The sequence below is a fragment of the Macrobrachium rosenbergii genome, chromosome 20 (genome assembly GCF_040412425.1).
Source record: "Macrobrachium rosenbergii isolate ZJJX-2024 chromosome 20, ASM4041242v1, whole genome shotgun sequence".
NCBI lineage: Eukaryota > Metazoa > Arthropoda > Malacostraca > Decapoda > Palaemonidae > Macrobrachium > Macrobrachium rosenbergii.
In genome coordinates this window covers 28,640,001-28,657,500 of record NC_089760.1, presented here as the reverse complement: position 1 = coordinate 28,657,500, position 17,500 = coordinate 28,640,001, and the positions used below count along the sequence as shown (strand labels likewise).

The 17,500-nt window shown below is 34.3% G+C and overlaps 2 protein-coding genes across 9 annotated transcripts in view; one reads left to right on the top strand and one right to left on the bottom strand.

The window, feature by feature from the left end:
- The window catches only part of LOC136849181 (uncharacterized), a 1,024,479-nt gene that overhangs the window by 203,471 nt on the left and 803,508 nt on the right, over positions 1-17,500 (bottom strand). The window lies entirely within an intron of this gene.
- Positions 4,798-17,500, top strand: part of LOC136848928 (uncharacterized) — a 16,762-nt gene continuing 4,059 nt past the window's right edge. Inside the window, exon 1 of the mRNA XM_067121745.1 lies at positions 4,798-4,891. Coding sequence (XP_066977846.1) covers positions 4,880-4,891 — 12 coding nt within the window. The 5' untranslated portion in view covers positions 4,798-4,879. The remainder of the gene's footprint in view (positions 4,892-17,500) is intronic.

Sequence of the window (17,500 nt, the reverse complement as noted above, 5' to 3'; positions counted from 1 at the left end):
AATTAAGAGAAGCTGTAAGGTTATCTGAGGATGCAGACAAATTACCTGACCCAGAATGAAAATATGCATAGCTTTGAGGTATGCACTTGCCAAGGGTTTTCAAGCTCTTATAATTACCGTTGCTGAATTCATTCCCCAAATTTATTTTCGTTTTCTATCTCCGTTATTATTATAATGTTTTTTTTTTCTGCTACATTAATTCAGTTACAGTTTGTGATATTAACAGTTTTACAGTGAGTCTGCTTACTGATATGCATTTAAAATTAAACCATGAACACTTTTTTTACTTGAGTTTGGCTTATCTTTCTTCTTATCTAATACATACTTTATTTATTCCCAATGCATTCTGTTTCCAGTCTCCAATGGCGAATTTTATGTGAATCTTCATCCATTTTTTCCTATTCTAACTTAACCTTTCCTACCGTTGCTCCTCCCAAATTAATTTGTCCTCTTTACATTTCATTATTTTTGCTTTTATCTGAAAAGTTTATCTGGGAATACTATTTTACTTCTTTTCGAAGTAATATTCAGGCATTTCATATCAAGTTTTCCCTCTTCTATTCAATTTCAACTTTACTTCATCTGTTTAAATGCCTGGTAGTCAATGGTCAATTATCCTCTCAGGACATGCCATTTATTTGTTGTTCTCAAAAGACAAATCATCCAATATAACCCTATCGCGAATGTCCATTTGCAAAGTAAATCCAAGTCTCGCTTCGGAACGTAAAGAAAACGGGAGAAACCATTCTCAAAGCAATACATAAAGGACACTAAAATTAAACCAAACCGACCTTCAGCCTTCATCGCAAAAGGAAAACGGGAATTATTTGGCACTTTGAATACAACAGGGAACACAGATGATGATATCTGTTTCATCGCTGCAGCTCGGTTATCCCTTCTCTGCCCTTCCCCAATTTGCTTCAAAGCCCTCAGGCATTTGCAGCAACACCAATATGCGCATCAAAACCATTACCCAGATCACGAATTTGCAGGCGGAAGGTCTGATTTTGCCAGGAATGCGGACGCAAGATGTATATAATAGTTTGGAAATTGTGGCTCGAAATACATAACTGGGTTAGTTAATATACAGTTTGGGATCGCTCAGGCAATTCAGATTTAAACTTTCAGGGCAATTACGTATCAGTCATTCTATTATTATTATTATTATTGTGTGTAGATTTTCATTTGGAATAGTCATAAAACGCCATGAATGCGCACGAGAAATGACATACAAATGATTAATACTTTGCGAAACAAGATACAAAGGAGCAAAGAAAATAACAAATTCTTAACAAATAAAAAAAAAAAAAAAAAAAAAAATATATATATATATATATATATATATATATATATATATATATATATATATATATATAGAAATTAATAAAACTGAAATTAAGTCAAACTTGCTTAAGGAAGCATGATATTCATTTCCATTAATAAGAGAGTGAACAGATCCTGTTTTCGAGGGTCATTTAATCCTCCTAATCCTTACCTGAGAGGGTGGGTAAGATTCATCAACACAGTGACTCACAACTTTTATTTTTAATAAGATGAAAAACCGACATGATTTCACAGATCCAAAATCACTCTCGTGATTGCATTCCTCTTAAAAACGTTTACATAACTTAGAGTTTTCCTTGTTTGGTGATGAACTGGGAGAACCTTTTATCACCATAAATACATCACGCAATGCAACCTGTCTGTCATATTCTCTGTTTAAAAATTACCACTGTTTAAAACCGACGCGGCATTTCAATTCACCCTGAGTGCTTACATAGCAGTGATAAATAAGGATGTGAATAAGCATAAATAGATATGAAATGTTTCCCCTTACTCAAAAATGTAAATATTCGACAAGTGATTAAAGCAATTCACATATATTTTAATTACGATAATCATATATATATATATAATATATATATATATATATATATATATATATATATATATATATATATATATATATATATATATATATATATATATATATATATATATATATATAAAGAACAGATATATATGCATATATTGTGTGTGTGTATATATATATATATATATATATATATATATATATATATATATATATATTATGTATAGTTGAGTACATATTTAGGCATAACGTGTACGTGGATACAACTATATGCTATAAAACTTCAATATCTGACATCTTAAGAGACACCTTAATTCCCTGATTGCCAGGATTCGGCGAAAATTGCCGGCCTAAGCCACCATAATTCTCGGCTTAAAGTATGTCGTTCGTTTCACCCAAAATCATCTATGCATTAAAAGTATAATGTAACTCAACTGTGAACTTCTTTCAATAAATTTTCAATACTATAACCAAACACAACTATTATTACATCTAACTGAATAAAGAATGAAGTTATACATGAATCATATGTGAAATAAACTTCAAACTACCAAGAATCAAGTAAATAAATCGGCTGAAAGAAAATAAACAAAATGAGACTAGAAACCTACGGTACAACATGCCTATTTAATTTGACTAAACTGTAAGATTTCATTAATTTTAACTGCATCAAATATTATTTTCATTTATTACTGTATCCTATAACATATAACATGTCATTGCATCTCATTTCCTGACATGGTTATTCTACTGAATGACAAGTCACTGAAACTTATTAGAGCAAGTTACATAACAACAGTCCAACCAGGCATATCAAGTTGTGAAACATCGAGTAAAATATAACGATTAAAGTTGTATTCTAATCAATTTCATTCTTATCTGAGCATATCCATAACTATAAGCAACCTAACGCATCAACGAAGTTCTAAGTATACAACAAAGCTCGTCTACGGATGTATTATCTAAGGAAAATTTACCAAGTAACTGTATGCCAAATAGAATACCATGCTGAAATTACTGTGTATATTGCAAAGATTATTAATATAATAAAAGTATTAATTAAATCATTTTATTATTCTTCTAATACTTTTCACACCACCATGAAAAATATGGCTATATCACCTGATCAGATTTACACAAAGCTGCAACAATATCTTAATAAGTTTTCATTAATTTTTTCTATGGAGTATTTCTATAGAGTATTATATGCAGTTAATTTCAGTAATGTGTATAGTTACTAAAATAAGTAACATGTTTTTTAAAACAGACATCGATCAAATGAGAGAGAACATACCTTTTTGCTTTACTACATTTTTTTACCCCAACCAGTTTTAATTCTTTTTCATAGTTTAATTATTACATCCGCACTATTACATTTGTGTATGTTATTAGTTTCATATGTTTATTTGACTGCATAAAGTATTTTGTGAAACATCTCTGTTTACACATTTTCACAAATTTCCTGCGAAACTGTCTGGGAATCCAAAATTTATCAGGATCATTAGAAAATCCGGATGAGAAGGGGTCGAATTAGCGAGAATTTACCGCCGTTTCTCATCCAACAGGCCATCACATCCCTCATTTTTCATTTAATACAAAATCCCTACCCAGACTCGAAAAAAGAAATTGCACTTATTTCCTAACGAAGTGGCAGACCCATCTCATGAAATACTGGAGATGATGATATATGAATCAACGAGAACAGATGCGAGAAGGTCAAAGCTTTGGATTCTAAGGGAAGAAACACAGAACCAAGCATTCCAATGATTTAACTGATTACTACAGAATGATGTGAGAAGAGGCATGAGTGTTTAAGGGACTTCCTCCTTCAGCTCACGGAGGAGTGTCCATAATAATGCTGGTATATAAAAAAGAATGCCTACTCATGGACTGGACAGCATCATTCATTAAACTTAATGGCTTCGAATACCCTAAGTCTATGAAGGATGGGACAGAAATTAGCAAGCCACATAAGGAAGCACCACTCCATACAGCCATTGTAGAGATGAAACAGAAGAAAAAATTATGTAATCGAATTTTATTAATTTATTTATCTATTTTTCTTTACTGAGTAGCCGTAGTAGTACAGATTACGAAACCTCTCCAAGATGCTTTTCTAGCGACCTGAATAACCAAAATCTGTAAATCACCATTCTTCTGACCTCTCCAGTCTGTGATTTTTTCTTTCCTATAGAGGAAACCTACAGAATCACCTGTCAGATTCCCCTTTTCCCATATTCACTTTTGTTCCAACATTGTTTCTTCACATTCCTTGTCCAGGATTCATTCATGGAATTTATAACATTACGTACACGTAAATGTTAATAGGGAATGCAAATCTTTCACATAACTAAATATCTATTTTGTAAAAGCAACAAGCGGTAGTTACCTTAATTTCTATTTCATCTGGCAGCCAAACAAATACAATGGCAGGACGCTTTAAGGTATGAAACCTTGAAACAAACAAAAAAATAAATGCACACGTTATTAGGCCCTCCCTGATTTCGCTCAGAGCATGGTCCATATACCCAGGGACTCAGTGACCTACTCAAATACATTAAGACATAACTGTGGAAGATAAGTTAACTTGTTAAACTCTCTCTTTCTCTTTTCCATCCCCTCCCACCTCTGCACACCATACCATACATTCCACGAAGCGAACACATGGAATTCAGTTACCCCTCAATTTGTAACGATTCGATAAAAAACGACTGTCTCCGGGTGCTAAAAGGCCTTCCAGTCATAAGCAAAAGGGCAAGACTTTCCTTCCAATCTCAGTCTAAATGGAAAGGATAAAAAACGAGACAAGGGAATAAAGAAACCGCCAACTCTCTCATCAGTACCACAGGACCTCTCACCTTTCATAGGAATATGATTGGGGGGCTGGAACACATCTAGCGGTCTCCGGCAACGAATCTATGGGAGGATGGATGGTAACAGTTGCCTATATATAAGGAAAGCAATGGATGCAATTTTCCGACAAGCGCCGACGCCCTCCTCGCCGAAATGAAGCTGTGTGTAAGTGGACGATATATTATTGTTTTTTTCTATTATTACCGTAATAATTAGTTTCTGGGTAATGAGACATTTTCTTTTTATATTGGTGGTTCTTATTATGAACTTGATTTTATTCAGACTGTCGTTATTAATAACACTTTTAGGCAATGACAATGTGTTTCTTCCTATAATAATTGAAATAGCTGTATCTGAATGTGCTTGATGATAAATTTCGATTTTTTAGGGATGTAGGTAACATTGAGGTAACATAAAGTATCTCAATATGAGGGATAAAAACCTATAATATTTTTTACCCAAAGTGTAATCGACATTGGTTCTAAGGGGAAATTGACACTACTACTACTACTGCTACTACTACTACTACTACTACTACTACTACTACTACTACTACTACTACTAATAATAATAATAATAATAATAATAATAATAATAATAATAATAATTAGGCATGGACCTCTCAACCTCTTCCAAAAAACCATCGTTTGGAAGCTTCAAACAGCATTTAGGAATCTGGTGAGAGCGATAATGCCTCACAAAGTCTTGAGAAGCTACGAGCCTGGCTGCTTAATATAATAATAATAATAATAATAATAATAATAATAATAATAATAATAATAATAATAATAATAATAATAATAATAATAATAATAATAATAATGCGCTGATGTCCAAAATCAGAAAGGGGCTTTCAGAGTTAGTTGTTTAGTGCAGAGTAAGGCGGCCTTATGCCGTTCCTTAAAAGTGATTGTTTTATATACGTAATACTACACCTATACCATTCATAATTTATTAATTCTGAGTGCCTTTCAAGGTTATTGCGTTGCTAAGTGACATTCAGCTCGTGAATTTTATACAATGACCACCGAGCTGAATTTTGTTGATTTCTCAGTTCCTTATCTTCTTTTTTTTAATACTAATGCCTCTGGCTGAGTTCTGATTGAAAAGTGCTTTTCTTGTAACCTTTTCCCTTTAAACACAAATGATATGAATTCAAAACCCCTTGTAAAACACTTCAAATAACTCAATCAGCATCTTGTGTTTGCCTGTTGTGGCAAATGACCTTTCCGTTGACTTTTGATATTTTGAAGGAAAATTATGCTATTACAAGAAACATTTACTCCTGGTAGTACCTCAAATGCCAGTGGAAAATTATAAGACTTTCAGTGAAGTTATTATATGAGAAGTACATATCAGGTTTTAGAAGAACAAATCACCAGATTACAATACTATGGTTGATTTTCTCGTGTTTTGGTCAATAACCTTTTACAGTACAGAATTAGAGGTAGCTCAAAAAAAAATATATATATATATATATATATATATATATATATATATATATATATATATATATATATATATATATATATATATATATATGTGTGTGTGTGTGTGTGTGTGTGTGTGTGTGTTTATCTATATATAAATATATATATATATATATATATATATATATATATATACATATATATACATATACATATATATATGATGTGTGCGCCATACGTGCATAACTGCTTATTTTCTTAGGTAATTATCAAAATGCAAAGATTCCACTAGATAATAATAATTAAGTATGGATATACAAAGAGACTGGAAAAACATCATAAAAGGAGGAAAAGTAAATGTGCAAGTCTTGTAAGAGAGAGAATTTTTTTCACCCTAAAATTTTCACGTGATTTCCTGACATATACTTTTTAAAAGATCCCACCTTTTGTATATTTTCTGGAAGAGTTTCCCGGTCGTAATTATAAAAAAGAAGATATCATTTTACTTCCGACATTTTGAAGAAATATTTTCCTCAAACTCGACGATTTCTTTCACGAACAGAATTTTATACGAGCCACTTCGACAGTAAGAATATGTATATTTTATCGACAGCAAAAACAAACATTACCTAAATATGAATCGCCCTAATATTCATCTATAAGATAAAGATCCTGGAGAAGACATTTTTTTCCCTGATGAAACCTGGCGTCGGATGTTTCCGAAATTATTATTCCAAAATTATTGAATACTTGTCAAGCAATAATAACAAAACGCCATTGATACAACCCGTAGCCTTATGTGGCAACACTCGCCTCGGGCTAGCAATCTTAATAGAGACCAATGCTTGACACTGGCAACAGAACTTAGGAATCGGCAGTTTGTCTTAGGAGTGAGTTGCTATATAATGTCAACAACTGCAAGGTCTTTTATATCTCCTTTCTTGAAAGCACTTGAATTTCTTCTTTCAATTAAAAGTGGAATCCAACAAAATTATGCGCCTGGATCACTAAATATCTGCATTCTTCTTCAGTAGCAACAAGCTGTAGATTTTATTTTTCGAATAATGTATGATGCATAATATTTTCTAAATTTATATATATATATATATATATATATATATATATATATATATATATATATATATATATATATACACACACACATCTATACGTTTACACACACACACACACACCTGCATATATATGTGTATATATATATACACTGATTTACTATTATTATTATCATTATTATTAATAAGCTCTGAACTCTTATTAAAATACTTAGGGTAATTTATATCGATTTCCGAAATGTTTTGCATCACAGTGATATTTGACGATCCTAGAAATTTCGCAACGTTTCAAGCTCCCAATATTCGATTTTGATTACTGCATAGCTTACAATTAATAACGTAATATAATGGTATTCTGTTAAATCAAACTGGTCCAAGAAACTGGTGAAAAGGAAACAAGGCACTGAAGTATAAACACATAAGGGGAATAATAATGTAAAGTAAATCTTTTGAAAGTTTGCAGATTTTTTCGAAATCTTTTGAAAATTTTAAGATTTAAAGGTAAACAACAGGAAACGTGAGTTCAGGTTTTTGAACCAGGCTGTAATTACCCAGCCCTTTGGAACACCTTCGCTGTACCTCTAGTCTCCCAAACGCTTAAGTTTGGCAGCCTTGGATTTGGTCAGTACATGGATTGGTGACCACCAGAAACTGTCATGCAGATGAATCTTTATTAAATAAACGGTCTCTCCGTAAGTGCAACTAAGCAGGTTTGGGTATGGTCAGTACTTGGATAGGTGACTAAAATGGAAGCAAGACGCCACTAGCGCAAATGCTCCTGATAACGTATATGTTTAGTAGCATGGGGATGTGGCGCTCAACTTCATTCTAAAATTCAGCACTTAGAAACTTGTAGCACAACTTAGGAGTTGGGTGTGAACGACAGTGGTTCACAAAGATGCCGAGAAGACAATAGTGACGGAGGTATTAATGCCGCCAACCGAAATGCCAGACTCACAAAATAAGCTTTCGTAAAAAGTTACAAAAGTCGTCCGTCAAAAATTCCATACCATTTTCCTAGTTCAAAAGATAAAAATAAGTCAGTTATCTAGTAACAACCGCGGCAGTAATCAAAAGACAAACTTATCAACCATTTTTTCTATAACGGGCACATAGCACTGGATAACCTTTACTAATGAATTAAACTTATCGTTGGCAAGCGATAGCTGAATGGTTAACAGGGGCCCAGGGAAGTAATTAGGGGGATTTATCAGCGGTGACGGACTGACTATCCCGCTAAAGAAGGGAGATCGTTCAAAGATGAAAGTTTATTTGCAAGGACTTAGTCGGAAACAACAGACATGAAATGGGGAGAACGGGGACAAATTACCCAATAATCAGGCAGCTGATGATAAAAAAAAAAAAAAATAAAAACACTTTAGCTGTTACTGTTTCATGCAATCCTTGTTACAGCCTCTTTAGCAGAATATTGTGTAGCCATTACAGCATACGCATCTCCAAATTTTGCTACCCTAAGGAACAATGATGCCAAAGTTAAGTATATCTTAGTTTAACCAGACCACTGAGCTGATTAACAGCTCTCCTGGGGCTGGCCCGAAGGATTAGACTTATTTTACGTGGCTAAGAACCAATTAGTTACCTAGCAACGGGACCTACAGCTTATTGTGGAATCCGAACCACATTATACCGAGAAATGAGTTTCTATCACCAGAAATAAATTCCTCTAATTCTTCATTGGCCGGCCAGAGACTCGAACTCGGGCCTTGCAGAGTGCTAGCCGAGAACTCTACCGACTCGTCCAACGAGGAACTAATGATGCCAAAGAAAGACTATTAGCTATACATCTAACTATCACGAGTTTTGTTTCCCATTTGTGACCTGAAAATTACAACTTCCACACGGAAGAAAGTTAGCATCGATGGTCATTCCAACGATAACTTTGAAATTCAACCCCTTCATTAACGACAGATAAATATGGCACAGTACCATCACTCAAAAAGATGTCATTATTAATCTGAAGAACTTCTTTGCAAGTCCAACTCAAATACCATCGTGACACGTTGTATTCTCTTTGTTTTTATTACTTGAGAAACCTGACGGGTATGACAGAACAGCGTTCCTCATTGGACCAGTTGGTATCGTTCTCGGCTAGCACTCTGCTGGGCCCGCGTTCGACTCTCCGACCGGCCAATGAGGAATTAGAGAAATTTATTTCTGGTGACAGAAATTCATTTCTCGTTATAACGTGGTTCGGATTCCACATTAAGCTGTGGGTCCCTTTGCTAGGTAACCAACTGGTTCTTAGCCACGTAAAATAAATCTAATCCTTCGGGCCAGCTCTAGGAGAGCTGTTAATCAGCTCAGTGGTCTGGTTAAACTAAGGCATCCGTACTTACTTTTTACTTACGAGAGAACAGATTAAATGGTCATCATGGCAAAGGCATTGTAAAAACTTGCGTTACATGCACCAAAAGGCAAACTTACAGCTGAAAACTCTCTCTCTCTCACTCTGCTATTCCAGCAAACGAGATGCTACGAAAGAAGTACCTGGCGCCGTCTACAAATACACTCTATAAAGTAGCACTAGGGTAGGCCGTGAGGGAGTACCTTCACTGTATAACACTTGTTGAGAATCAGAAGGCTCGTGCCCTCTGGAGCCGCCTTCTCTACATGGAAAATGCGTATGGATAAAAGTATACAGTACATGTGTAAGACCACGCCCATACAAAGAATCCTTTCTTTTTTTAATAACTTGGAAAATGCAGGGCAATACCCGGAGTCACAGCCTCTTAGGGTTAAATTTTTTATGTCTATCTATGTATCTATATATATATATAATATATATATATATATATATATATATATATATATATATATATATATATATATATATATAGATAGACAGAGAGAGAGAGAGAGAGAGAGAGAGAGAGAGAGAGAGAGAGATTGAATAGTCTTCAAAAAACAACTATATAAATTTAATATTACGGACGTATTCTGGCTTCCAGAGACTAAACATGTCTAAAGACCACTTTCATCATATTAAACTCGAAAAGGGAAGGATACGCTTACATGCTAAACCCAAAATCAAGATATATACACCGGCTCCTTCTGACTAGCGTGTTGGAAATCTTTCCAAATGTAAGTTTGTTCATCGAGATTCATGTCATATTTCTATAAAAGAAAAATGTGGATAAAAAAATTAATGAGTTTTTGAGTAACAGTCGGAGCGGGAGAGAGAAAATATTCCAATGCCAGACAGCTGTTTGGGAGTTTTTTTTTTTTTTTTACGTATCTGGGGAAAAAGTCAGTATCTCATTTTTGTACACGAGAGCTTTTCTCTCAGCTGAGAGAAACTTACAAGTTTTCTTTTCTTTCAAGTAATCCAGCTTTCCGTCGTCCCATTTTTATATAATGTTTCTTTTTCCTCTTCCTTTTCGAGTGGAGATAAATTTTATGAAAATATTTTACCTGAGATTGTAATACTATTGAAGTCATTTTTCAGTGTCGCTTTTCCCGTCATCGCGTGAAACAATTCTTGTTTCTATTTTTCTTCCAGTTCGTTTCCCAATATTCCTTTCATATATTTTACTGAAGGATAAAAGTACTATGTTAGTTAGAGAGAGAGAGAGAGAGAGAGAGAGAGAGAGAGAGAGAGAGAGAGAGAGAGAGAGACTAACCCACGGGAAAGTGTAGAAATATATTGACATGAATGAAATTGAGATTCCAGCGGATAGAGGCGTAACAAGAGTGATCTCTTGAAGTTAACGAAACAGTTCCATATCCAATTCTGCTCCAGGGAGGAAATGTTCATTCAAAATTAATACTGAAAAGAATAAAACCAAGAAGCACAGCTGGGCTCTCTCCAACACACACACTGTGGAAAACTTTGCAAATGAAAGTTTACATTACGGGACTTTCTGCCGTGTTTCCATTTATTAAAAAAAATCGTTGAATATAAATGAAAATAAAAGAGATTTTGTTTGCGTCACAGAAGGAACAGGGCAGGAGAGATAGTGGCTTGGAGTTTTTGAAACGGAGCGTAAAACTGGTATTATTTCCTTTCTTGCATTCACTGTTTCTCCTTTTTTTGTTTGCCTTTTATGATGAAGAAGGTTAGATGTTATGATAAAAGCATTTTCCAGTGAGTACAATAATCTAAAAGCATTTTCCCTGTGAGTACACTAATCTAAAGAAGTTATTTCCTATAGGTAACGCTTCATTGGGAATTTTCTTTGGAAATTGGAATATATATCTAATAAAAACATAGTTTTCCTAAATTTAATGTATGAAATTGGCATTGCATGTATATATATATACATATATACATACATACATATATATGTGTGTGTGTATTTTTATATAATTATGTATAATATATATATATATATATATATATATATATATATATATATATATATATATATATATATATATATATATATATATATATATATATATATATATATATATATATATATATATATATATATATATATATTATATATGAAATTTTATCACACCGTGATTTATACACATTCATGAAGCTACAAATGACGCTTAATATCAATTCACGCTACTTCGGGAATATCCTCGATGAGGAATTATCACCGAAGGTAATTTTTTTTTTATGATAAATGGATCGGTACCGCCGGGTCTCTTGGTGGCTCAATGATTTGACCGTCGAATAGAGTCGCTGGAAGGTACCATGTCGTGGGATCGAGACCCGGCGCAGCGATCTATTTATCATTAAAAAATTCCCCTTCGATGATAATTCCCCATCGGGAATATTCCCGAAGTAGCGTGAACTAGATATTAAGCGACATTTATAACTTCACGAATATATGTATATATATATATATATATATATATATATATATATATATATATATATATATATATATATATATATATATATATACATATATATATATATATATATATATATATATATATATATATATATATATATATATATGTGTGTGTGTGTGGGTGTGTTTTGTAAAATAATGGTACGCGGTAGTAAAGCTTTCGAAGGTGAAGATATCCCCACGTCTTTAGAAGCGAATTTGACGTTGCACAAATAAAACGCCAGTTCGAGTCCACAAGTAACTATTTTGCATTCTTACGAACGTAATTTGTATGTGTGTACTGTACATATACGAATATAAGTATACATATTCTGTAAAATAATGATGTCCAATTGTAAAGGTTTACAAGATGAAGACATCCACTGGTTTTTATAAGGAAATCTGGCGTTCACAAATGAAAGGCCGTTTGAACGTCCACGAGTAACTATTGTGTACTTTACTTTGTAATCTTACAAGCGAAATCGGCGGACCGTTCGGCTGAGCATAAAAAAAAATATTGAAGCACACACATGAGAATTTAAAAGAATTTGTATGTCATCGTTTATCATGAATCAGGTGTTAGGTGGAAATTAGCAGCCTTGAAACCTATCAAAATTTGTACAAGCGATGTCTAGGATACCCTGTGATTAAGGTGAGTCAGCGAAAACTGCAACCCTTAATCTGAGAGTTTCAAAAAACCTCCGTTAGCAGACAGTGTTGCTTGCTAGGTATGAGTAGGCAAATAATTTCCTACCAGAGGATAATTTTCTGCAAATAACTATCCATGATATTTGTTTCCCGTAGGAATCAGTTATTATTTTACGATCTTAGACATACCCCATGGAAACTTTCTTTGGTAGACCCGAGGTTTATTCTACTTTAGTTACATAACAAGATAAATGTTTGGTAGCTATATATTCTTGAGAATATCACGCCGATTGCAATATCTGAAGGTTAAAAGCTTTCTCTTAAAGTAAGCTTTTTGAGCATATTACTTTCTATATACTTCGTTTTAAATATCTTATAATTTGCATGTTTTGGAAAGTCAGCTATTAACATTTCAAATGTGGATTACAATTTTCTTAAGAAGAGTTTATATTTTACAAAGATGTTTGTGAAAAACCATAACTGGGTACAGTAGTTTTAAAAACAAAATTTTTTCCATTTATAATAATGATTTTTACGCCTGCTTATTGTTCAAGCGCTAAAGAAGAGAAAATGTGAAAGAGCACATTTTTTAATAAAGGGGTTATTTTGTAAAATTTTGGAGTGACAATGAAATTCTAGGCAAAAGAATCTGTCGAGCTGAGAAAGAAGAAAAATATTAGGAATCAGATGGATGGATATTTAGTAATGATACCAAATGGATCATTAAGGAAGATGCATAATCATGTAAATGAGGTAATGAAGGGAGATGGAGATGGTTGGGACATGTCTTTCGAACAACCCCTGGGAGAACAGTACGCGGTACTACTAGCTGGGCTCCTCCGGTGTGCACCAGAAGAGTTGGAAGACCTAGCCGTACCTAGGTGAAAACAAAGCGAAGGGAGGCTGGAGACAGTGAAGAGTTTGTGGAAGGTAAAACACCGGATAAAAAGACGGAAATTTACAGAATCCCATTCTCTGTTACTTCATAACAATATTGCTTCAACACCTGGTAAATATCATGAATTTTACGCCTCAGGCTTTGCGGGTATCCGTGTGACCCACAGCCACTTACATCAGACTCCTAATGCCTGTCATTCATTGTTAGCACCCATTAAGTACCAAGTAAATAGAATGTGGCTTAACAAGGCGGATACACAGACCAATGATGTTGCGAGGCGGTCACGTGCACCCATCAAAACAATGACCGCACCCAATGTCCCCCAACGTTCGGTATACTGAACGCATTCCTTCATCCGGATTCTGGCCTTCAGCCAGACAACTATCGAAAGCATCAGAGTTCGAAGAACGGTTGAAACGTCTGAAAAACTGATTTATAAAAGTCAACGACGTCAGCCCTGAGTACGAATATCCAGTTGAGTCCGGATGTGTGTCCGGCATAGTTGCATAAATTCTAACAGCAGCTCTCTACATGTTTAAAAGCTGAGTTCCATTTTCCCTCAGGTATTTAGTATCTTAATGGGAAGTGTCCCGTGATTTCAAGCAGTTATCTAATACATATATACATATATGTGCGTGTATATATTTATGTGTATATGTATAATTATATATATAATATATATATATATACACACACAAACACACACACACACACACACATATATATATATATATATATATATATATATATATATATAATTATATATATATATATATATATATATATATATATATATATACAGTATATATATATATATATATATATATATATATACGTACATACATATATAACATAACTTGCTTACATCTTTAAAGTCCAGAATAATATAAAAAAGCATCCAGGAAAACAAGTACGAATTGTATTGCACTACGAAACAGATAATTCCATTGTGTATTTGACCAGAGCCCAAGATCACCTGAACAACTCAGTTTCTTAATGCCACCCGGTCATAAAAATCTATTTCACGTCGGCATAAAACTGAGATTGCACGAACGATGGTAAGGTAGACAGGGAAATAAGTATCGTATCATGTTAACCTTTTTTTTATCTCCTATTTCAAGCTCTTTCTTTCCTTTCCTCTAAGTTTTGCCTATGGTCCATTTCTGACTTTTTCTCTTGTACATTAAGAAATAAATTGTTACTGGCTTGAAAATTAGATGCCAGTAGAAATAATGATGAGGTGATCATTTCTGGCGATCGTTTAGATCTCTTTATGTCATTAAATCTTTATCAAAGAAATTAAGTCTATTTGTTCTCCACTTTTCATTTCGTTTGTAGGGGGGATTAAACAATTCGTCAACTTAACCTTATGGGGTGATTGGTAACCCAACAAAATCGGTGAATAAATAAAATATGAGTAGTCATTGAAATTCAATACGAAATCAACTCATAAATTTTATTTTTTATTTTAATCATAAGTTATCATACACACACACACGCACACACACACACACATTGAAAATTCACTGATGAATCAAGATTGAAATCCTACAGATCCAACTGTCTCATTAAGAAAAGGCCTCCTATAGTTGTTGTAAATGTGTCTTTGTTCAACAGATGCGAGCTGAATTTCCATCCCCACTAAACTTTCTGTGAAACTGCTCATTATCAGAGGACTGAACTGTGGAAAAAATATTTCTCGAAAACCTCAAATCCTATCAACTCTCTGTTTATTTAAGGGCGTGTATCTAATGTGGAAATAATGCCAGGAATTAGCTGGCTAAGTTGCTGGTGGTGGTCACAATACATTGTCATAAATAAAGAAATAATTATCATAATTAGCATTTAAGATAATTACCATATGAAACAGTCAACGAACTAAACTCATCACAAAGGATTTAAGAGAAACAGATACTTTCACATGAATGACTTTGCTCTGGTGGGATGTGCATAACTCGTCAAGGTCGGCCCGTTATGACGGTTTGCATTTTTCGAGTAATACACAAAAACTTGAGTTTTCCTCTCTATCTCTCTCTATTCACACAGATGTGACCCAAAACAGATGGCTAACAACTAGGTACCTAAGAAACAGGTCAACAGAAGAATACGGAATTTGCAAATTCAGTTCGCTATTACTGCGTTACTAGGCCATTTGTGTGTGTGTGTGTGTGTGTGTGTGTGTGTGTGTGTGTGTGTGTGTGTGTGTGTGTGTGTGTGTGTGTGTGTGTGTATGTGTGTGTGAGAGAGAGAGAGAGAGAGAGAGAGAGAGAGAGAGAGAGAGAGAGAGAGAGAGAAGGTATAATGTTTCCTCCAGGTAAGACTAGGGTATTTTTTTACAGGAACTTGGCTAACATAAATTTTTACGTTGTTTACTCAATAAAATATAGTTACAAACAAATGTTACCCATTATACATGAGGACATAAAGATGATAATAAATTTTCCTGCTTAATAATTTTTTGTAATCTTCTCCGACCTGAAGCTCTCTTCGCTGACCTCATGTTTCAGAGAGCGAGAACGCATATGTCAACTTTATCAATTAACAACTAACATTGCTGACGCTGTCTCCTTCTGGCATCTGATAAAACAAGTGAATAAGCCACTTGAAAAATATATGTCGATATTATTGACATACATCTGGTCGTATAGAAGAAGGAGTCTAAGAGCTGCCATTAAATAGTCAGTTTTATAAAGACCACTGACCCTCCGATGCCACTGAAAGCACATATCTGTTAGATGTTCTGATTCACCAAAAAGCGGGAGGCTCAAGATCTGAAGGAAGCTTTACAGAAGCAGTTTTCTTTATCGTAATTGTCGTGGTTAAAGTTCTTTTTTCTTATTTTCGTGGTATTCTGCAGCACCAACCAAATATTCACTTTTGAAGGCATTGAGATTCTAATGGTCTTCTCAAATCCCTTAACACGTCATTTACTAACAAATGAGCGCCATGTATACTGAATGCACTCCCATAAAACTCAAGCCAATTCAGTTGCTTGCATGCCTTAAGATGTGTTCTGTGACGTCTTTTACGAGTGGCGAGGCTTCTTTTATCACAGAGGAAAATGAGACACTGCTCTTCAAAAGAGTGGCTGTTTAGATAAGGTGGCCTTATGTAGCACCCTCAGGGAATCTCTGGCTGCTTGATGGTACTGAACGGCTTAATCTATCCCAACCAGACCAACAACCCAGATAATGTGAGTTTATATAGCTCCTTCTTCGACTGCAAAATAAAAGGTGCGTAACCTGGGAGTTTATAAAAATAACTTCCATTGTCATACTTGAAAATCTTGCTACTGTAATCTGAGATAATGGTTAATTTAAACTAGAAAATAACAGTTAAAAAATCAATTCACGCTGGTGCAGAGAAACAACTGACACGAGCTAAAATATTCCCAATACTGAGGCTTCAAACCAATATTTGTGAGCACAAATCAGAGTAATTTTTTGGCAAAGGGTTCTTGTAATACGTTCAGCATATTACAGTACATATAAATTTTCTCGTCAAGATTCTACTGACAGTAAAACCATTTCATACTTTTTATATCATGTTGAAATAAGGTAAGATTGGTACCCGTGGGCACATGTTGCAAGTTTGGTGGTTTAACTATAAACATAAAGGGAGCTCAACAAAAAGGGTCCGTGCAGGCTAAGGGCTAACTAATCATACATACAGAAGCAACTTGAGCATTTTAATCCTGTTCCCTTCTTCATGACTATTCTAGCAATATATTTCTTGAGAGGTGCAGAGTCAAATTGTGGGAGGACTTAGGGGCGGGGCTTCATAACTCCGCCCACGGTCAGCATTTTGGTGGAAAACCTTCTTGGGTTTCGGGCTTAAAGGTAAACGAGAAGTGGCATTTCTAAATCCAGAACACTGGGACATCAGTCGCAACTCTCTCTTACCTGTTTTTCTTGGAC